Source organism: Oxyura jamaicensis, chromosome 2 (assembly GCF_011077185.1).
Source record: "Oxyura jamaicensis isolate SHBP4307 breed ruddy duck chromosome 2, BPBGC_Ojam_1.0, whole genome shotgun sequence".
In the NCBI taxonomy this organism is placed as follows: domain Eukaryota; kingdom Metazoa; phylum Chordata; class Aves; order Anseriformes; family Anatidae; genus Oxyura; species Oxyura jamaicensis.
Genome location: NC_048894.1, coordinates 67,740,535 through 67,763,668, shown reverse-complemented (window position 1 = coordinate 67,763,668; position 23,134 = coordinate 67,740,535). Strand labels below are relative to the sequence as shown.

Genomic DNA, 23,134 nt, shown 5'->3' with positions numbered 1-23,134 from the left:
TGGGGGGGGGGGGGGGTTGGGAGCGGCTAGCTTTTCGTGCGCTCTCCCGCTAAAGGCTTTCTCCTTCCTTTCCCCAAGGCAGCGTCCCTTCTCTGGCTGCCGGGCTCCTCTTTGGAGGTTTGGCAGGGTTGGGAGCCTACCAGCAGTCCCAAGATCCAAAGAATATCTGGCTTTCTCTTGGTAAGTGTGCTTTGTGTTTCTATACCAAACGTTTCTTGTAGCAGTGTGAATGGCAACACTTTTTCTAGCACGTTTTATTTGTACAGGTGTTGTAAATGGTGGCAGGGCCTCCTGCCCATAGCAAGAGGTGTCCGTGTAAGATTTGTAGGCTCTAAAACCTCGCTGTTCCTCTGGCAGCTGGAAATTAAGTGAGAAATACCTATCTCTGCCGCCAGACTTGGTGCCACATTAAATTGATGAAGGTGCATGGAATGCATGTGAGCCTTGGCTGCAAAGGAGTGCAGAAGCATCTCAGAACAGTGTGAAGCCTCCAAAAGAAAGGAGGGAATAGTGATGTACTCTCCTTGTTTACAGTAGATGATAGGAGAAGTTGTGGGTTTAGCTGGTAGCAGACCCCTCAGGTGAAGCAAAAGGCTGCAGGTGTGGCTCCAGCTAAGATTAGATTGGTCACACTACCTCATAAGTAAACCTCTGAGAAAAAAAAAACACACAAAAAAAAAAACACTCCTTTTTAGAACTGAAACATACCTTGAGGATATCTTTTACCCTGTCTGATGGAAACAAATGTGAAGCTTTTATAACACCTCCACCTGCCTTTCTTCTTCAAAGAAATGGCAGCCCTGTAACTTTTTATGTGAGTATTGATTGGATTTGTTCCAGAGTTAACAATCAAATAATTAGGAATTGTGTTTAAAACATCAGTTGCTTTTTCAGGTTGATCCTTTGGCTTGCTTTTTATTTGCTAATTCGTATTTCAAGTGGGGTTTTATGTTTCAAGTCATAGTTATTAAGCCTTTAGAAAAATGAAATGTAGCCCATGTTTACTGTTGACTCTTAATCTTGTTCAAAGCTAACTTCTTTTGCACGAGTGTATGTAGGAATGTAGCATTCAAATCTAATGTCAAAATGCAACAATTAATTTAGTTCCACCTTTTGGTTCCGAAGGTCACCAAGAAATGGGCAGTGTAATAGTATTTGGCTCCCCCATGGTGATCTTTGTCACTGTCCCACCTTTCTGGCCATTTTGAGGCTATCTGTATTCAAGGAAGTAATCATTCCCCTTGCATAAATAAGGAGAAATTGAAGTGATATGTACAGGGGATCAGCGGTTTTAGGTAACTAGGCAGCGGTCTTAACTCACTAGAACTACTCATTTCTAATGAGCAGCAGAGTATGCTTACCAAACTGCTGTAAAGCTTACAGCTGCTCTGCTACTTAACAGAAATGAGGAAAACGTTTGCTTCTGTGGGGAGGAGGGAGGCATTCCTGCCTATTTGTGCCTGCTTGACACTGCCAATTGCCCTGACAGTGCTGAGCTGGTGCTTTAGACCTGCTTCCCTCACGTAGTCCTGACTGCGCTTCTCTTTTATCAGTGGCATCTGGAACCTTGTCTGCTGTTATGGGAATGAGATTTTACAACTCCAGAAAAGCAATGCCTGGGCTGATCGCTGGGGCCAGGTAGTCACCTGTTTTCTGTTCTCATCCACATTTTGAATAAGCAATTTATTTAACATATAAACACATTATATATTTTTAAAAATATTACATGGTGAGTCCTGTGAAAAATGAAATCTCATGTTGGAGTTCAGCTAAATTAAATCATATCATTGTTTTAATTTTTTTTTTTAAGATTTTTGCTGCCCCTTGCTTTTTTTTTAACAAATATTCTGTTCAACAGTATACTGATGGTTGGACGGCTTGGATTGCAGATGATGGAAAAACCTCTTAAGCCATAAGTCAATCTTCGAGTGACTTGATGCAGATCATTTAGAAGCCTGAAAATGCAACTGTCTGAATGTACCACACAAAATAGAAAAGGCACAGCTGACTGCGCACTGTATTTTTCGTATCCTAACACACATGAGTCTGTCTTTAAAGGACATAAATTGAGAGCCTGTGTTGTCTTCCAAACTGTCACTTGTCTCAACATCTAAATTATGAAGCAACAAAATATGAATGTAGTATTATTTCAGGTGCTTGTCTTTTAGGCAGAGGCCTCTTGGTGCTTTTGCGTGATGACAGGAATGAAGCTTAAATATACATCTGGATTTAAAATCTGAAATCCTTTGTACTTCTTAAACAATGGGAGACAAGTTGCCAACATGTCGCTATTACTGCCTGTAACAAATGTGCTTGTTCTCACCTTTCCCCTCCCACTTCCCTGCCAGTTTATCTGGTCATCACGTTTGTCATTCAGGGCCTTTTTTCTGCTAGGGCTGGTGTTAGCCTTGGCCCACAAAACACAATTGTGGAGCAGGCTGTCAAGTTTCTATTGTGATGCAATGAAAGTAAACCCCTTACTTACAGTTTTTCATGAGGAAAAGTGCCCTGCTTAATGTCATTCATTTCACTTTTACAGCCTATCATTGGTAAGAGAAATCAAAAACGTGCTTCATTAGATAATGCTGAATTGTAGTCATAGCACTTGCATTTCATGAGAATTAAAATGTTATTCTAAATAAACAAAAAAAATATGATTATAAACTTATATTATCTGTGACTGTTTTCTTTAATCATTCATCTGGATTGATGCAATTTGGTACCTCTTCTGTAGGGTATCTAGATGTATTTGTGAATGGAATTGTAGAAATTATCCTTGTTCCATTCCCTGAATATAGGGACTTTCAAGTTTTCTGAACTGGTTGGGGAGGAGGGGTATAGCCAGAAGAAAAAAGCATCTGCTTTATATATTCATACAAGTGTTTCGTTACTATTTTTTTTTTTTTTCTGAGAGAAATCATCTATTTCAGATTGGAAAAACTCTCCGTGAAAGTTTATTTAAAGACTAAAGAGCTCAGATGATTCCCTCACTAGTACTCTGTTGCCTGAAATCATTCTAAATATAAACTTGCTGTGCAGCTGGGAGCTACACGTGGATGGTAATATATCCCTTCCTGGTACTATCTGCTTTATGTCCCTTTCTGCGCAGGACCTGAACTTGATGTTCACAACCTCTCTTCTTTGGTGGCTGGTACTGCGAGCAATGGAAGTGGTGGAGTTGATCTGTTAGTTTAGAGAGCTTGTAGGGCTTCATTTGTTCAGAGTTCCCTAAATACTGAGCCAGTACCTCAGCAGGAGGATGACAACTTATGTATTTTTTTTTCTTCCCTTTCTCCTTCCTTTCTTGTTAGATAATTTTAGGTTCTGGACATGGATGGGAGCAGCAGAAGTGGGAAGTCTCTTCCCATTGGAGGAGGTGATCTGGGAGGCAAGAGTTTCAGCAAAACAGGCAGGGCAGCAACCTCTCAGTGGATGGCACAGCCCCATTCTACGTGAGCAGGTCATGAGAGCGCATCCAGGGGCAGTGTATGGGGTCTGCCACAAGTACAGAGATTTGTTTAGCAGGTTGCAGCAATGAGGGAGGCAAGGTCAGGGAGGCCAGGAAATGAAGCAGGCCAGGAAATCAGTGTGGTTGCAATCAGTAGGAACGTGGCTGGGCATGGGCATAGCTGCAGCACAGCTCCCCCAAGGGCCAAGGGTCCTCATCACTGCTGCTACAGAGCGCAGCTGCCAGCAGCCTAGTCTCAGGCCATGCAGCTTGGGTTACAGCTGGCCTTGAGCACAGGCAGAGATCCAGCAGTTTGTTAATTGTTTAATGCTGGTCTCAAATCAGATAACTTGCAAGTCTGGGCAGCAGTTGTCCTTTAATGGACAACAAGGCAATGAAAAGCAGGGAATTAGACCAAAGAGTTTATGCCTTGCAGCTGTTTCATGAGCTTTGGAAAGCAGTAGCTTGAATTGAGAAGTGCTGCTGGACCTCTTTCACTTCCCAGTCAGGAGAAACAGTAAGCCAAACAAGGGGAGAATCAGAGTTTGACAGTTGTGTACTTTTTATCCCCTTGGACCTTTGAGTGTATACTAAACTTCTTAAGCACTAGCTGGCATTTCTGCACTGAAAGTGTGTGTCAGTGGATCAGAGTTAACATGACTGTAGAGAGCCTTATTAGTCTCCTACAGGTTGCAAGAAAAAATTAATGCTTGTCATGCTTTGATTATGGACAAGTCAAGACCATTGTGGTTAAGTCAAAATAGTTTCTATGTCCATTAGTATATGGTAAGGATGGTGTGCTTCTTCGAGCCATATTTAATGCAACAAGTACTACATTTTTTCTGTTCTAGGTAATATTAGTGAGCTATAGCCACATAGTTGCTTGCCTACACTGTGACTGTAACTAACTCACTGGCATCTTGTACTAGAGATGAGTGATGGATTTCTATTGTTTTTTTAATTGTAAAACCAGTGCATTTTTAAAACAGAACTTCTACAGATAAATTAAGGTACATTTAAATAGCATACGAAGACCTGCTACTAGTAAGGGAATAACAAATATTTGAGAGTAGACCCATGGCAAATGAATTAAAGTTTCTAGTGTGTTACTAACTAGATATTCCTATCCCTGTACATTTCTTCCAGTATTAGTGTTTTCTTTAGGTGCTGTTTATATAACAAACCATATGATTTTTTGGTACAACAGCTTAAGATTAAATTGACATACATTAAGTTATGTAGCCCATATATTTTGGCACATTAGGTCAGCAATAGGAATTGGAATTTTACATGTAGTTATAAAAATCATACAAATACTTTTCTTTTTACAATGCCTAAAGTAATCATTAACAGCTGTACATCTTTAAAGAACATACTAATTTTGCACGTAAAAATGGCAGGGTTTATATAATTACTAAGTCCAAAGCATCTATTCTGATTGCAACTGTTAACAGTAGCCTAAAAAAGATTTATTGTATACTGCAAGGCCTTTTGCAGGATGTTACTGTAAAACTTACCACAGAAGCCAGGGAAGGTATGGCATGAACATATACATTGAGGTATTGCATTATTAAAGTTTGTGTATGTTTTCAGGGACTTAAGTTAGCCTTTAAGAGCTACAGCAGAAAGTAACCTCTTTGAAGAACAGCCTGATTCAACTTCTTTAAAATAAGGGGAAGTCTGTAAAACATGTAAAAACAGGAGTTTACTGATCACTTAGGCCTTTTTGGCTAATTCAACATTAAAACAGCTGATGAAACTGCAGTGATTCAGGCTCCTTTAAACATCACTGTGACACACTTTTGACGGGAGATGTAAATCTCCACAGATCTTCAACTGAAAACGGTCATAATTTACTTTTAACAGTAGAGTCTAATTTTAAGCTTCACTACAGCTCAACAAGTGTAGCATTTGATAGTAGTTTAGCTATTTTCCAGTCTTGCTGTATCACCTTGGGTCAGGTTTTCAGACCTTGTATAGTATTTGTCATTGGATATCTTATATCCAACTACACAGAGTTGCCACTGCTACTATAAACATTTAGATGTTACAGACCCTAAGTACCTCTTAGGTGAGTTCTGAAATCCTTGTATGATGCCGTGGTGTTCTTCCAAGCCCAATCTGTACTTTCACTCTCATCTCCCTAGCAAGGAACAAGCATTTCATCTGGAAGCCTGGTGCTGCTCAGATTTAGCCCTGCTTCTAGCTGCTCGTGTATGTGAAAGCAATGTATGTCAGTGGTAGACATTGGACTAAGAGTATGCTCTTGTAAGAGTATTCTGACAGGAAGTGGATCTATAGGGAAGTGTCAAGTGAAATCAACTTCTCATTAGTTTAAAATACTCAGATTTGGCAAGATGTTACACAATACTTCATGCCATCCTACTACATAGACAGTTAATATTTTGTAAATTATTTTTCTTCCACAGGTAACAGAATCCAAGGTCTTTTCTTCCTTCTTTACTATTGAATGGTCTTAAGAAAAGTTGGAGCAAATAGGCATTTCAGGTTTCCAGTGCAGGAAAACTGAACACAGCTCACATGATACCTGCACAGGATGGCATCTTCTATCTGTGTCCTCCATATTTGGCCACCCAGTCTGTTCTTCCATGTACTGGCTGAATTGTTGGTGTGCGACTTAAAATATTCATGGTTTTTACTGCTGAATTGTAAGTAGGACCTGGTAATGCACGAGCAGCTTTGTTTTTCCAGGAATAGTCTGAAAGGAACAAGAAGTCAGAATTAAAGTGTTTCACTACTTCACAGATTTGAATGAGAGCTGAAATATGACTTGTACTCAAGGATGCTAACACAGCAGGATACTTTAGTCTCTGACATGCCATCTATGCTTGTTTTCCAATAAGGCTAAAGTTTCCTAGCATTTCTGTATCTTACTAGTAATTCTCTTCCTACTGGATACCTGTTTTACAACAATCCCTGTAGAAAACACCAAGACTGAAATTCAGTGAAACCTCATGATTACGCCCACAATTCTATCTCCTATTATAAAGCTACTACAGAAAGGAAAAGTGTTTTTTTTTTCCCCTCTTTATCTCAAATATTTAAAAAGCATATAATAACAACTTCAATAAACTCATTACATCTCAAACAGCCTGTACTGAAACAGGTTCTGGAGACCCTCTTGTTTCTTCTGTGATTTTATGCATTTTATTTCCTTCCTGCTTAGCTAAGGACTGCTGGTGTACCTGCTGGTCAGTAATCTCCACTTCTCTTCTGATTTAATAGGTTCTATTCTAAATGCTCTTTCCTCCCTCTCCCTCCCCCCTCTTCTATTGGCACCCCTCGGGTGTCCCACACTGGTAGTAGCACACTACCACATTCATGGCTTTCCTACTCAGACTCCCCTTTTCTGCATTTCAAATAGTCACTGCTGCCTCAAACTTACTAAAGTACCCTGTTACAGGGGCTGATAACCCATGTTTTTATTCATGTTCATCACCGATTCTGCTATTTTCCCAAGCTTTTAAAGCTAGTTATTTACCTACCATTGTTTCCTTAGCATTCCTAATGTATGTGTCCTTTCCTACTTTCATAGTTCAGTCTTGTTAGTTATTACTGATCAGTTTTGTTTTAATTAAAATGTTATGAATAAAAATATGATTTTTTTTGTGCTTGCATATTCTCTTTCTTGTGGAAAAGCATGTATGGTATTTTTCAACAGTGGGTTGTACTTGTTAAGGTACAGGTGAGAATCAAGGCATTTAAGGAAGGAAGAATCTCAAGAATCTGAAACTGAGGGTCAGGTCATCACCATCTCTTTGAAAACAAACACCTTTTCTAATGTTCTTTTTTCATTGTAAGCTGGCATTCCCTATCTTTCATCAGTATGATTCCGGCATATCCTCTCTCTTGGCAAGGAAGGTCACTTTTCTTGGGTCCTGCATAAGTTTTCTGAAGAAAATGCTGTATTTTATATTTAATATATTTAACTTATGGCATTAAAAATCTCTGAACAAAGAGAGCAAAAGCAAGTGAAAGCCTAATTTATTTCCGTTTGGATAATAGAAAGCAAAGGGTCAACAAAAATGTTAATGTTCAACTGTAGGAGAGAAAAACTGCCGTTTGCTTCACCTTTACCTCTCTTCCCATGCAGGTCTGTGGATTTTAGGCTAAATATGATCAGTTTGCTTAACAGGATTCTTGCTCTTTCTCCAGGACATGGAATATTCTTTTAACTGACCTCCATCTGCCAGCCTTTCTGACTTTTACTCTACATGTTTCCATTTCTAATTACAGATTAACACTGAATTGATTTCCCCTTGGATCACTTAAGTAATTTCTTTTCATTCTCACTATTCTCAGTAGTCTAGTAGTAGTTGTGGATTTTGTCCTCCTGTGAACTTCCTGATCCACACAGTGACGAATCAAAACTTGCACTGGTAAATTTCAGCAGTGAGTTAAGATAATTAAGTGCAGCTCTAGTCTTCCCTGGTGGGTTTCTGATCAATGCAGGCTCAGAACATTAATTTAGTTAAGTGTATTTTATATACACATGCAATCTGCTTCCTTCCCTCTCTCCTCAGAAGTTGTTTGCCAGTTCCTAGGTGGGAACAGGTAGCTCAAAAGAGCAAGTCAGCAAAATAGACAGCATGCTTAAGTAGGACCATATCAGATTGGTCTGTCATAGGCCCTTCAATTAAACAATTCACTGTCAGTTTAGGGCCTTATTATTTCATCTGAAGTAACTAGAGAAGTATTCTGTTGGGTTTGGACAATGGTGCTAAGTTTTCTACTCACAAACCAGTTTTTCCTGAGCACTTCTGTTTGTCTTCTCTGAATCAGAAACATCAACAAAGAAACATCATCCATACCATAGAATATACAAGGTAACTGTCATATTCAGGATAGATTTCATATTGTTTTTAACTGAATGGAGGAAAATATCTCTAAATGTGTTTAAGGTAGTGTACAGCTAGATCATTAGTATATCATAACTATTCAGAACTGGTCACTTGCATTCTCGTTTGGCTTCTACCTTGTATAATGTAGCAGCATTGAGATTTTCACTCCAGAAAGCACTCCTGGGATATTTCAAGGGTATAAGAACAGTGTCACCTACTGAGATGACACTCAGACTTGCATAGCTAACATAGTGAAGATGAAGACACAGTGAAGACCTGTCTTAAATCACCACCACAAAACCTGCTGACCAGCCAGAAAGGGCTAGTAAATAAAAGAGCAATTCATTTTAATTTAGTGCTTGTACTGTATCTGTGGCATTATTTGTGAATTTATTAAGTCACCTGAGGAAGGTCTTTGCTTTTTTATTTTTTTCCCCAAATAGTTGAGGCCATTATAAGCATGGATCTGTATCATCAGTTACATTATTCTGATGAAATACCCGTGCAAGACAGCCACATGCTACATTAAAATCACTGTCAAGAAAAAATCCTCCAAGTCTTTAAATAGGAGTGTTGTTCTTGTTTGTTTGTTTTTGTTTTTTAACCTGCATTTATCATTTTTTCATACTTACTAGTTGGTGACTAATATTTCCTAATAACTACATAAATCATGCAGTTATATTTGTATCCAGTCTACATGACCACTTACTATGGAGTTGTGGAGTTAAATTTTTTTTTTTTTTTAAGCTTTTTTACTTAGCCTGAATTTCTAATAAAAAGTAGTTCAGCAACTTCTCCACAACTGGAATAACAAAAGGGTTGTGCATTTGTTTCCTCTTTTACCAAACATCTAATAGCATTGTTTCTCCGGGTATCATGATTGCCTCTAGATACCTGCATTCAAATCACTTAAGAAAATATGCCTAATAATTTTATTTACAAAACTTGAGGAAAGCCTTATTAAGGGATAATAAACACTTCAGAAAGCACACAAAATTAACATTTATAATTTCCTTAGATATATATGTCAAAAGGATGTTTCTTACCTGACACAGATGGACCAAGAGGAGCTAGGTGTATCCGTTGTCCAGCTGATCCAACTTCTTTTTTATGAAAGGAAGGGATGTATCCTCCTGATGGGTTGTAAGCAGCACCTCCTACAAAGTCAGGATTTCCTGCTGACATTAGAATTTTAATATCTTCAGTTGCATTCAGAAAACCTTGCCTGCTTTTTATAGACACTTCAAAACACTTTTGCATTAACACAAATAACGAGCGTGAGAGTTCTTTAAAAACTCCCTAGTGCTTGCCTGTTGGCAAAAGTACTTATTATTTTCTTTGTGTTGTAGTTGGACCTTTTAAGGTGCCTAACAAACTACATTCGTGTATACTCTAGTACATCTGATCCTGTGATGCAGTAAAGACAGAAAAACAGTATGAACATTTCATTAGTACTTTCATTAAACTTAGATTGCATAGCAAAGCTTTATACAGAGTTTAGAGAAGATGAGATTTTACCTTTTACTTACAGCTAATTAATTTACTGGAAGCTAGTTTAAGCATTTCCATATTTGAAAATTAGCGGTCAACAGTAGTCTTGCACTCAACATATTTGTCTTAAATCTATCCAAAATAGAAACAAAATCCTCTTCCGATAAGCGGTACCCCATATGAAGGTGACTTAGCCAGGTTCACAAAGTTGGACCCATTTCCCCTTGCCTTTGAACTCTGGCTATAATTTTATTGGGCCTGATTTTGGTCCAGATCTTTTTTAAAGCAGTGCTACCTTGAAAAGATTGACATAATCATCCTCCTTTGGAAGGTGAGAAATGTCATGCATCTGCACACAGAATTAGTGCTCAGTTATTGTACAATAGCTTTGGAATCAATTTAACACTGTGCTGCAAGTAAATTTCTCACCTTCTCCACGTCTGTCATCATGGGGTCAGTCTTTAAGACTGTGTTGGCACAACATCTGAAGAAACGTGCTTTCTCTGGTGTTGAGGTTCCATATTGAGTAGTATTACATTTAATGAACTATTAGACCATATACAGTAGTTTTAATTTGACCTTTATCAAGTGTGAGCACTTATATTAACATTTAGGTTGGTTTCAACCATAGTTTTGGAAAAATATACAGTGTGTGAGTTGACAAAGTTTTCATGTTTCCTAAGTCTCTGGCCCCAGTGTGCTTGCAAAATGCTCCTCTTCACACAAACACCCCACAGCTCTCTGTGCTATTATCAGAATTCAGTACAGTGGACCTATAAGCTGCAAAACTGGTCATCTACAAACCCTCAAAGTAGACTCAGCTAATTACAGCCATGTTGGGTCATTGTGTACCTTCCTGTTTAGGAACACTAACAAAAAGCATTCAGCTGACTTGGTTTCACCAGTCTCCCCAAGCTGTCAGTTCTATAAAGTCCTGTGAACAGTTGGGTCTATATGGGGTTTCCCTGTGTACAGGTCATGCCAGTCTCCAGTGCAGTAAAGAATGACACAAGAGTCCTGGTGAAAAATAAAACTTTAATAAAGTGCTCAATTAAAATATGTCTTTCTTGCCATTTTAAGTTGTTCTTCCTGTTCAGGAATTTGCCTGAAAAACAAAGCAACGCAGTTTTAGTATTACATTCACTTGTCAAAGCATTTCAGTAGCACTTCTTAAAATTCTGAAATCTAAAAGTAAGATCACGGCAGGCCTCAAACTAATATAACCTCAAAAAGACTACTCCTACCTGTTTCTTATCTACAGCTTAACAAAGTTGCCTATCTGTAAAAAAACAAACAAACTGCTGAACCATTTTTACCCTTCCCCTTACCTCTTAATGCCTGATGTACTTTATGAGCCCTTCAGAAAATACAAGAGGGCAGCCCAGAAGAGTCTCGGTGAAACTGAAAGGTCTGGAGGTATGATCTTTTTGGATGAGAACAAAGGAGGAAAAGTAGAAGTTAAATACAGAGGAGTAACTACAAATATTAAAAAATATGTATCTTAAAAGCACATACTAAATTGTTCCTTACCTCTGACCAGTGCTGTACAAAAGGAGTTCTCACTATTCTTCCTTCAGACATGCAGGAGGCCATGATGACAACAAGTGCAAGTGTGGCCTGGGCAGTACACCCTACCTCAACACATACCTGGTTCTTCACAAAGAATTAAAGCCACCGAATCATCTAAGCTGGGTAGCAAGTTGAAAAAAAATAAAAAAAAGCTATGAATAATTGCAATGAGATGTACCACAAAGGCACACACCCGAAGTGCCAGAAACTGAGGGAGAGGTGAAACATTCCAGCTTCACAAAGCTTGCAGTGCAGAGTGTGTTTAGGCACAAACTAGGCTGCTTGGAAACCTGTTTCCACCCTCTTACACTGAGGTTAACTCCACCAAAATCTATGCAATCACGGTACTGTAAAATCAGTGTAATAGATGGAAAATCAAAATGCATTCAGTGGGATCAGTTCTTTGCCATTATCCAGCAACAGTGCAGTTGCATGCTATGGATTACAATTATGATAATAAAATTTACTTTAAAAGATAAAGTGCTGAGAATCCAGAAGAAAAGTTACAAAGTCACTTACTGAAACATTCATATGTTATGTAAAAGACTTCAGTAAGTATATACAGTCAGTTTATTCTCTCACATTTCAAAGAGTGTGCTGATGGAATTCATGTTGGGCTGCACTTGAGGGAAATGACTTGTCCTACTTAGGTATAACAACATGCACTTAACTTGGTTTCAAAACAAATACAAAGGTGAAACAATTCTGTCAGTATAAAAAACAAACAAACCAATCACCCAACAACAGAGGCATCTTAAATACATGGATGTGTTTTACTTGAGTTCATCTGACTACTCCAAAGAGTAAAGTTCACAGTAGCAGCAGTCTTCCACACTAAGTTATACTATGGTAAATGAGATTGACCTCTGCTGTTTACCTGCTTCTGTGTGTCACAGCAAGAGTTGCTAAAACATACGTCATTGGTAGGTACAGCCTCTGCCTTAACTCCCTCAGCCTAGAGAGACTTGGTCTAAAGCAGACATAATGAACAGGGCAAAGTTTGACAAAATAGATTGCAACTGAAAATGAAGTATGTGATTATTTGGAATCTGCATTGCAAGTGCAATTTTTAGAAGAAAACATAAAACAAATATGAAATGTGCAAAGAACCAGGCTATAGTTCCTATAAATTACCTTTTGGATCATCTAACTTTTCATTCAACCTTTCTTTACATGATAGTTTTTCAATTGGTATAATTAAGTTCTCTTCTGTAGAGAAGGAAATGAAAAGGAAGAAAGATGGAAAGGCAGAACTTTAGAGAATCTGGCTAGGTGATGTCAAAGAAATGACGAAAAGCAAAGCAAGAAAGAATAAACATCTGACATTCTTCTTGTTTCACTTCTATGTTTTTACAAGCAGGAAACGTTACTCTGTCTAGTTATTTTATAAGGGCCATTCAAATAATGGAATGAAAATGTGGTTTACTAACAATGCAGTCATATTCCAAACATATAAATACATAAATTCCAAGTTTAAGCATTCAGGCATATCTGCAAAGCTGACTGATCATAACATTACCATTCTTCACAAAGCATTTGTAACTATTTGTTTTCATCTCATTCCACCCTAGGGAAATGTCATTGATAAGGAAAAATAAAACACTTAAACTAAATTTAGTTATTCACACACTAAGCAGCAGTGTCAGCTTTCAGTCCTGTCAATATAAAACAAACAAACAAACAAACATGACTGAAGTGCTTTATTACCCTGATCTGTGCTCCACCTATTCTTGTTTTCTGTGTGTCTATCTTTAACATGGTTGTTTCCTGGGTATATGAAAGATACTATTATTTAAGATGCTGATGGAAATAATGCTAAGAATTTTCAAACACATGAAATGATCAGTTTTAGATTCTGTTTTTTATTATTAATATTTTTATGTTTTATTATTTTTTGGTAGATACTCAAAGTAACCCAGTAAGACAACAAGGGGGATTTTTACCATTAAATTAACTTAGATGAACACTATATTCTAATTCAGTAGGTAGCTGTCTAGCTTTCTGATACATAGTTTTGGAAACAGCTCTTGACCTTTTTGTGCCTCTCTCTGATGCAAGAGAATTTTATGAATAAACAAATTAATTCTAAGGCACCCTGACACAATATTTCTGAAAATAAAAAGGTACATATCATGATTGCTTGAAAAAGAAGTCTCTTCTAATCCAGGGGATGGTGTTATTTTTGCATTTCCTGTCTTTTACATAATTTCACATGAACAATTTACACCTCATCTGACTTCCAGAGGGAGGATCAGTTCTTATGACACTGCAAGATGACTACTAAAGTTCTGTTAAATAGAGGTGGGGTGTAGCATCTGCATGTAAACAAACTTTCTGAAGTTCTTGTATAAGCACGTTAGGTTAGGTGTTTTATTGGCACCAATGAAGTTGGGAGTGACAATGGCTTCAAAGCTGGACAATGGCTTCAAAGCTGTTAAAGTTACCTCCCATCACAGGATGGTGGGAGTATGTAGTTGGTGTATAGGCCTTGGTGGTCAGAAGTTTTAGTCTCAAGTCAATGAAATCTTAGGTAAGTCATTTAACTTGTAAGTCTTAGTCTTCACGCTTTGAAACACTGATAGCAGTGATTTTTAAAAAAATGTAGCACAAAAGGCACCTTTCTACAAGGGCCTTGCTGAAAATAGGAAGACTTCTCATGCAGCTACAAAGCTGGTAGATTGCTAAATAACTTGGTGAGAATATATATATATTTTTAATTATATGAGCTTACCATTCATCATCTAGTTTCTTTTCATATATGAGACTGCTGTTTTATAGTCTTCCACATGACACTGACCAGACAGTAATGAGGTCAAACTACTTGCTTAAATTAGCACAGTACAATAATTGGTCTAAGAGGATTACAGAAAAAAATTGTCTTGACAGAACTTTATTCTAGGAGGTAGTCTATACTCCCTTTGTGCTTTGAAATCAAAATAAATCACTTATGTATGAACAAGTTTTTAAGAGTGTGTTTAAATAAGAAAAAAAAAAAAAGCCTAGACCCTAAGCCTGACAACAGAATTTAAACTAGAAGGTCTTAAGTAAATTGATTAATTAAGTATGATGAAATACATGCCCATTTTTATTACACTTTTACCTGTATTATTTCTGTTGAAAGACATTCCTTCTCCAAAATGTGCCAGTGGTTTAGAAAATAACCGGTTGTTCCACGTTCCATGAGATCCTTCTTTATTGACTGCTACTAAAGAGACACTCTTAGGGTTTACACCTTAGAAACAAATTATGGCAAATGTTATTAATGTCAAACATAATTCAACCAATGAAAAATGGTCATTTCTAGAACAATGAAACAACACAAAATTATTTGTAGCATAATGTAAACACCATAAATGTAAGTCAAAGAACAATGTCAATTGATTAGTTTATATTCCTCTACCATGAAAATTGGAGATGTCAAATAATTCTTTTCATGCTTTCAGAGATGTTTTACTACAGTTATTTGGTTCCTATAAAATCATAAGCTCACTATTGATATTTTTGACTCTCAAACAATTAACAGAAATGAAATAAACTATTGAAAATTGGAGTTCTCAAGGCTGAAGGACTATTTCTTCAAAGAATAAGTTTAAAAGTAGGACAAAGAGATTCTTGCTACTTCAGCATGTTATGAGCTTTACAAGAGTTAATGGGATTACACAGTATGAAAGCAGCTCCCAGAGCTAGTGGTGATAGAACTAAAGTAATACAGATAAATACCAAATATGCTCCTTGGAGTTATTATTCTCTTAAGTGCTGGAATTACTATATATATATTTTAAAAACAATGCCTTTCTCATTGAAAGCCAATAAAAAGCCATTGGAAGCATACTTAAAAATATAATAAATATAGATTCATTTTCCATCTGTTACCTCTAGACAAGGAGTCTTACGGAATCCTATTTAGCATTAAAGAAGTGATTTAATATTTAGAAGGACTGGACATACATGAGCTGGACTAATGAATTCCTGAGAAACTGGGGATACACTGTAATAAAACAACTTGCCTGGCAATCAGGAGCCAACTAAATGCTCACTGGGGATTACCATAGATGTCATGATATGCTTACTGGAATTGTCTATTAATTATCAGTGTGTTCTTATGGAGAATAAGTGCCTTGGGAAGTGAAGTGACCGGGTGTGAATTCCTACCCATGCAAGTGGCTGATATTTTTAGTACCTCCTATCAAGAAGGGTAACCGCACTTACCAGAATTGGAAGCTCAAAAAAAAAAAAAAAAAACACCTCCCTGTATTGCAAAACTGAGGACAGTGCATATGCACTACAGATGGGTAGTTTCTTCACTACTCAGACACACTTGCTTATGGTCAATCAGGATGTATTCCTTGGCATCCAAGAGATCTTGGATTCGTATTATCGAGGGTTTCCTATGCTACTGGCCGTAAGAGGGCCTGTGAATGTTTATGATTAACAAGCAGAGTTGAGCTCCCTTCCACTTTTACATAGTCAAGATGGTTGTGGTGAGATATGTTCTTGGAAAAGCATTCAGAACAAAATTTGAAAGTTTAGCCTGGGTATGAAAAGCAAAATTATCCAGTGCAAAATCTAAATTTTAAACATACTGTAAAAAGATTGTTCACTGCTTATGTTTTCCATATTGTGTTGACTTTTCCCCTTACCAGGTAGATATCTTGATTGTCTTAGATAGTACTGTTTTGCTGATGTATTTAATCTTCCAGAATCATTTCTCATCAAAACCTTATTTTCCCCTCCTGGCTGGATGCAGCATGAAGCATTTGGTTCTGGAATGCTGAAAAATCAAAATGTTCGAACTATGTGGCCAGCAACTCCACCTCAGAACATCACAAGCTGATGCTAGCTTGAAGAATACACTATTCTTCTCTTATCCTGCTTTTGTCATCAGACTTTGGTCCTACAGAAAGTAACAGTCAAGCCTCAAATCTTATGAGAGTTTTATATGAGAATATGGAGAAAAAAAAAAGTGTATCTAATACTACAGAATAAAAAGCAACTGTGGGTAACTGGCAGAACTTTCCCTAGCTCAGCTGATATAGGAAATGAAGTAAATCTAGTTTATACGATTTCAGTAAAATGCAGAGTTTCATAAAAACAGGATGAACATATGAACTGTACAGTGCTTAAAAATAAATATGGATATTACTGGTGTCACATAGATACCACACCCAAAGCAGGCCTGTTCATATAGCTCTTTGCATTCTTGCAGAGCTTGAGTGACATAAATTTTAGCAGATCTGTTTTAACCAACCTATAAATCTAGTGGTCAGTGTGTACATAAAAAAGAAAAAAAAAGTGATTATATAATTAAAGGACTTACCTAAAAAGACATTCCTTGTTTTTCTTTTCTTTTAGTAGTGCAATGCTAGGTTTCTTTGAACATGACATTCCATATTCAGCATTGTCCAAGTCATCCCAGCTATCCATAGCCTTTACCAAAGTCTGACCCCATCGCCTCCTGCAGCTTTTAGGACCTACTGTGCCATTCTGAGGGCCACTAGCTGCTTGTTTCTATTTTGAATAGGGGAAAAAAAAAAAGAAAACAAAGCTTCAAATAATTTCAAAAACTTCATATTTTTACATCTACTTTACTTCAGACTACTACTTAAGAACATTGAAGAATTATTCCCCATTGTGTTGTGCCTGTTTTGGTCACAATGTTAAGAAAGATCTCAAGCACAAAACATGTACCAAAGTTGGCAGGTATTTTGTGCGTAGCTCTTTTAGACTGTCACCCTTCAATAGCTCAAGTCTAGCTGAAGTAGTTAGGTTCATGTTCTGTTTGCAGGCCCAGTTCAGCGCTTAGCCTCTGTTGCTGGCATCTTGCTGAAGTCTCTTGCTGATGGTAGAGCTGTCAGAAGCAGGGCACAGGGGTGCAAATCATTCACAGCAGTCACGCTCAGGGTTCAGAGTGCCAATTCCCACAGCCCCAGAGCAAATGCAGCTTTCAGAAATTAGTCAGGTTTTCCCTTAACATTCTCTACCAAAGAATTACTACTTTATAAAGCTCTCTCTTCACGTTACTGTAGTTTGCCTTCCACTATTTTCTGGAATACCTGTTATTTTTAACATACTCGCTCAGGTATTTTCCTGCTTGAGACAACCAAAGTTTTCACTTTGCATTTCTTTTTTGTATACCAACAATATGAGTTGTTTCTCAAAGGTCAATAATGATAGCTGTTGTAACTACGTAACTGCAGAAGCATGTCAAGAAAGCCTATCGTAAGAGAACATACATTGTTGTTACAAGTACTGCATTTTCCCAATTTGCTGTAAAGTTTTAATAAGTAATTAGCTATATCCCTAGTTAGTCCTGAATTATCAACTTGTATTTTCTCTAATAAAAAGTACGGCAGTTTTCAGAGAATGGCCAGGTTGAATACAGTAAAAACCTGCAATAGAATCACCTGTCTAAGTTTGGTATTTACTGAAGGCAACTTACTGGTGACAAGTTTTTATTGATAGTCGGAAAAAATGGTTGTGTCTGTGGCTGCTGCTGTTTTGGTACTTGCTGGTTGGCTGTATTCTGAGGTAACTGAATTTGCTGGAGTGGCTGGTGGTTAACCTTTGAGAGGGGCAGTGGCTGCGTCTGGTCAGGTACATCAGGTGAAGACAGAGGTTCTGGCTTGGATACTGCTTCCAGTTTGGGTAAAGTTGGCTTTGGTTCTGTTGGCTGCACTGGCTTAATAGGAGTCTGCTTCTCCAGATATTGTGGAGGAGGTCCTAACATTTGGCCAACTTGAAAGTAAGGGTACTTCAGAGCCTGGAAAAGAAGATATAACATACTAATTATACTTAATAAAATTGACTTTGGTAATTTCATCAAGAATCTAAGTGTGTTTCTGAAGAATTTAAGCAATCTCTTCAGCACTGAGGCAAGATGGGTGTATAGTTAGATCTTACGTATAGCTAGCTCTCCGTTCAGCATTTTAAGCGCTTCCCAACATTTAACTTAACAAGATGGATCCACTTGGACATGTTATAGCAGTCATGTCCTTTTTTAAATTCTTTTATTTCTAGATTTTTTGGAGTCTGTGTTTTGAGGTGCATTTTGCACTCAACTCCATTCTACATTCATGCAGTAACAAATTTCAATTTTAAAAACAGGTAGATTCCACTACAATACAAAACCCTCTCTGCTTTATTGCATGCTTCCCTGCTATCTTTCATACCTTATTAATACACCAGATCTCAACATGCTCTCACTGCCCGTTTTGGATTGAGTCATTCAAAAGGACTCTTTGTTAGTTCTCAGCAATGTTTTGCCTCAGCTGCACTTGAGAATTTCTGCCTTTGTACACATTTCTGTGAATGTGCATTAAACTCTCCCTTTTGCCTGTGGATTACACAACTACTGCAGCTGCTTCCTTGACAACTCACTTGGGCAAAACCTGGTTATCTGCTTTCATAAAATGCCATGCAAGAATTCTGAGTAAAGATGTATAGCATCAGACTACAGTTAGATCTCAATGACTGTAACAATAGAAACACTATATAAAGCGGACAGATATGGTTGCTCTGCTTTGCACCATCTGCTTAACCACTTCTGAATCACTTACGTTACATCCATATACCTTGCATTATGTTTGTTTCCCAACAAAATTCTCCACATTGCCCTTTTATACCTTCTAAATAGGATTGCATTTGGTATAAATGCTCATAAATCAGTAGATTGTACACATCTTTGAAATATGTATACTTTTTTTTAATTAACTTAAAGAAAACTTGTGACCTCTGTGACCTACTGGTATGTTCTTCTCAAAGTTCTTTTTTTATCACTTCGTACAGTTTATGTCCGATCTCCTAGTGAAAAACAATCCTTAGCTCTTCCATATTGCATTCCATCTGCAGCCTTACAAAATCAAAGCTTTACTTTACAGTATCCCCCTGCATACAGACAAGTGATGAAAATCAAGTGGGGGAAGTGACTTATAATTACAATTCAGGAAGCTCAGACCTGACTTGCTGTAGGTCTCTTCTTTGGATTCCAGTTCAGCATATCAGTCATAAGCTGTATGGCTTCATTGCTTGCATTTGGGATAAGAGTTTTTAGGCTTATAGGGACACACTGTGGGAAACGAAAATTCATAGTAGAAGCAAGGTGGTATCCTTCTGGCCAGTCGCTCTGTTTAAAAGGAAAGAAAAACAGTATAAATAAATAAAAGGATGAAGACTATGAATACTTGAGGTATTAGATCAAATTAACTTTTCTGCAGCTTGAGTCATGCATGGTCTGTGTAATTCCTTTCTATATAGTGACAAACATGCATTTTTCATTGTAATTGCTATGACACCAGTGACTGCCGTACCAGTCTCCAGTTGCAGTCCTGAAACTCTCCTGTAGGTAAGGGTGCATCTGTGATTGTGCATACAACACTTGGACATACTCTCTCAGAAGGAGAAGAGAATGCAGCACTAACAGGAACAGTAATGCACATCCCAACTATTACAGAAATATGCTATAACAGCTGATTTCTACACATTTCTCTTCGTACTAGAAGTGAAGCCCTTGCACCAGCAGACCATGGTTGTGCAGCCACGATGCAGCCTACGTAATGTACCTGCATCCACCATTAAAACAGTCGATGATTAAATTACAGCTAGACAGTATTGCAACAGGAAAAATCATGACTACTAGATTAAAAAAATGTTTTCTTTTTGAGTGTTTCACATTCAAAAATTAAAACCTGAAGTCCTTAGTTGCATGAAAATTGCATTGTTTGAATACAGAACTGTAGGATTATCAAAAATCTCAAGAGATCATCAAATCCATGCTTTTGTCGCTTTCTGACAGTTTAGTCTCAAACAAGCTTCCTGTTCCTGGCAAGCAACAGCTGCTCTAGACAGTGTCTTTTGTAGTTGGATCTCCTCAAGGTTAGAAAAATGGAGGTTTCTCTTGCAGCAATACAAGACCGTTACTGAATATGCTATCATCCATGGATACCAAGAAAGAATCCTATTTTTCTATCCAGAACAGCCTTTTTATAAATCAGAAGCTGTATTTCTTGATTTATTTTATTTTTTTTTTCTCCCCTCTCTCCATTCTTTCTTTGTGTAGGCTGAAGAAGCCCAAACAATTGAACTTCTGGTCTTGACTTCTAAAGTTTTTCCTCTTATCCGGACTCCAACTTTTCTTCCTTGAAAGGCAAAACTTACAACTGGACATCACACTGCAAGTGAAATGGAAATAACAGTTCATTTATAAGGGGAATGTACTCCTTTCTTTGCACGTGGTATGGTATTTGTCTTTGTTGCAACAAAAAGCTGTTGATGTACAATGCACTATACATCTCTTACATCCTCTTCTGCAGAATCATTAGCTGGATAGTTATCCCCAGATATTTATGCAGCTCTGATTATGCTTAACCAAGTATACCTCTCTAAACATAATTAAAGAATATTTTCTAAGCTGCATCTCTAATTTTATAAGGAATTCTGAATTCTAATCTAACAGACTTCCTAGCCTGCTACCTGCCAGCTTAATAAAGAAAACCTATTCTATCAGAAGGAGCTTTGTACTTTTTTTTTTTTTTTTTTTTTTAAAGTTATATGCAGAACCACTCAGAGTCCTATTCAATCTATCTATCATTTTGAGTGTGAACTATTAAAAGTTACTCTCTGAGTAAGGTCTTCCAAATAGTTATTCAGGTATATAGGTACATATATATCTACAGTATATACCTACAGACATAGGTATATATACAGTATATACCTATATACTATACAGTATATTGGTATAGCTGTTTGTCTAAATATGCTGCTTATAATGTCATAAGGAACCCCATCAGAAGCCTTACTGATGACAATGCATTATATTATTGCTTCTCTTCTACCCACAAAGCTTGTTACACTAATAAAACCGTAAATTGGATTGATTTGGCAGTTTGGTCTTAAGATACCTTGTTAGCTATTGCTTTTCTTGTAGCACAGAACAAGAAGTTTTTAGTTCTTTTATCAGTCTACAGTAATCAAAGAACTCAAATGTAATTATAAGCCAAATCTGGTTAAAATAAGTCTCAAGACTTCAAGTGACATTCTATTCCATCACAAAATTATCTGTTGATTTAAATGAATGAAGGTAAACTCCATTCCTCCTCCTCTACATCTCTCTGCTTTATTGTAGCTGGTGACATCCCACTGAAAAAGGAACAATTTACAACTGAGTAGCAAGGGCTAAATGTTGAACTAGTGAAGTACCAAGAGTGAAAATGGTACAATGGAAAAATGAAGAAAACATCTCAATTTCTCAAAAAAAAGAATTTGGAATTAAAGTGCCACTGCCACCTTCAACTTATGAAAATGAATTTCATTCATCTTCTTTGCAGGTTGTCATTACATTTTCATTAGAAGAGGGTATTCTTAGAGCACCATCACAACCAATACTTGAATTAGGTAACAGAACTGTATCTCTTGTAACATTATAAAAGGGTTATAAAACAGAGAGAAGTAGTTACCTATCAGTATTAAAAAAAGCAAACCAACCAACCAACCAACCAACCGAAGTCATTAGCATAGTATTATGGATTTAAACCAATAAAAGGAAGGCAGTTTGAAATTAAGACAGTTTCTGGGCATAATTCCTGTAAATCCTTATTGCAGGTTAATGGAAGAAATTAAAATATATACCTGGAAAAAAAAAACAACTATTTATGAAACTTTATCTATAAAAACATACTATAAAGGTAACTCCTTGTGTTTTTCAGAATGTGGAAAAACACTTCACCAATAACAAAAGCATTGTTTGTTGTGATAATTCATAATATTTAAATGCTCTTCTTATGCAGTGATGTCCCTGAAGAATGCCTTAACATTGTCATAAGGAGATAAAATTCCCAAGTCTGCCCAACAGATGACAGGGGCACAAAGCCTCTAATTACAGCTTCTTGATTCTAGAGGGCTGATTTACAGCATCTCTAACTCCAAGGGTCTTTAAAAGAGGCTACAGTTTCCTCTGAAATACTCAGCTGGTAATGTTCCCTTGCTTCTCCAAGCAACCAGCCATGATATGCTTCTTTCAGCTACCGGTAAAATTACAGAACCACATCTGTGACCTCAACGCTGCTCTACTGCACATCATGGAAACCTCCTGTACATGCCAAGAACTTGTTTGTGCTGAAAACACTGAAAATGTTCCAGAAGCTAGTGTGTTGTTCTCTTGCACAGCTACACTTAGTATACATCAAAACTTTATTCTTACTATCCTAGACTTGTGAGATGCTTAAGAAAATTAAGTTAGCATCTTGGATTGAAAACTCAAGTCTTAAAATACTCCTATGTATCACGCATTATTTCTGATGCACAATTGTCATAGCGAGCACTGTTTTACACCTAACAATTTGCACTTAATCCTCTAGACTCAATTTTCACTTCCACAAAATGCCATATATAACTCTCCACCTTTGGCCTTTCACACTCTGCTCTGTCATGAACTCGCACCTGTTTCTTAGTATGTTCTATTGGATGTTTTCCCACCACTTCAAGCTCTGTATGTTCCTAGCTACACCTACTCTTTTTTTTTTTTTTTTTTCTCCTGTTCCTCACTTCTCCACTGATAATTCTTGTAGAGGAGAGGAGCTGTTATGCTTTATATTTTATTGGTAAAACACTGATAATTCTCCAGTTCTAGAGACTGTGTTCAGTCAGATATTTCACAAAGATCTGCTTACTCCCATGGGCAAAGTGCTGATATACTTCTGTCATCTCTTACATTAGCTATCATAATTTGCTTTCCCCAAATATATCTCTATTGTCTTTTTTTTTTTTCAGC

General features: G+C 37.2%; 1 protein-coding gene and 1 long non-coding RNA gene across 12 annotated transcripts in view; one reads left to right on the top strand and one right to left on the bottom strand.

Annotated features, from left to right (window-relative positions):
• The first annotated feature begins 44 nt into the window (after positions 1-44).
• On the top strand, positions 45-1,604 carry LOC118161876. The gene is made up of 2 exons (XR_004748202.1): positions 45-180; positions 1,554-1,604. It is a non-coding gene; the product is annotated as an uncharacterized LOC118161876 (long non-coding RNA).
• Positions 1,605-2,184: 580 nt separating this feature from the next.
• MAK (male germ cell associated kinase) overlaps positions 2,185-23,134 on the bottom strand; it is a 31,304-nt gene continuing 10,354 nt past the window's right edge. For 5 of the 11 annotated variants that reach the window (XM_035317568.1, XM_035317570.1, XM_035317569.1 and 2 more), the window contains 8 exons: positions 19,325-19,492; positions 17,810-18,130; positions 16,688-16,878; positions 16,011-16,141; positions 14,471-14,602; positions 12,505-12,579; positions 9,357-9,485; positions 2,185-6,167 (listed from right to left, as the gene is read on the bottom strand). In XM_035317568.1, the coding sequence (XP_035173459.1) occupies positions 6,016-6,167; positions 9,357-9,485; positions 12,505-12,579; positions 14,471-14,602; positions 16,011-16,141; positions 16,688-16,878; positions 17,810-18,130; positions 19,325-19,492 (1,299 nt within the window). In that variant the 3' untranslated portion in view covers positions 2,185-6,015. Of the gene's footprint in view, positions 6,168-9,356; positions 9,486-10,666; positions 11,225-11,250; positions 11,490-12,504; positions 12,580-14,470; positions 14,603-16,010; positions 16,142-16,687; positions 16,879-17,809; positions 18,131-19,324; positions 19,493-23,134 lie in introns of those variants that run through there. The other 6 variants (XR_004748200.1, XR_004748201.1, XM_035317571.1 and 3 more) reach the window with 6 other exon arrangements.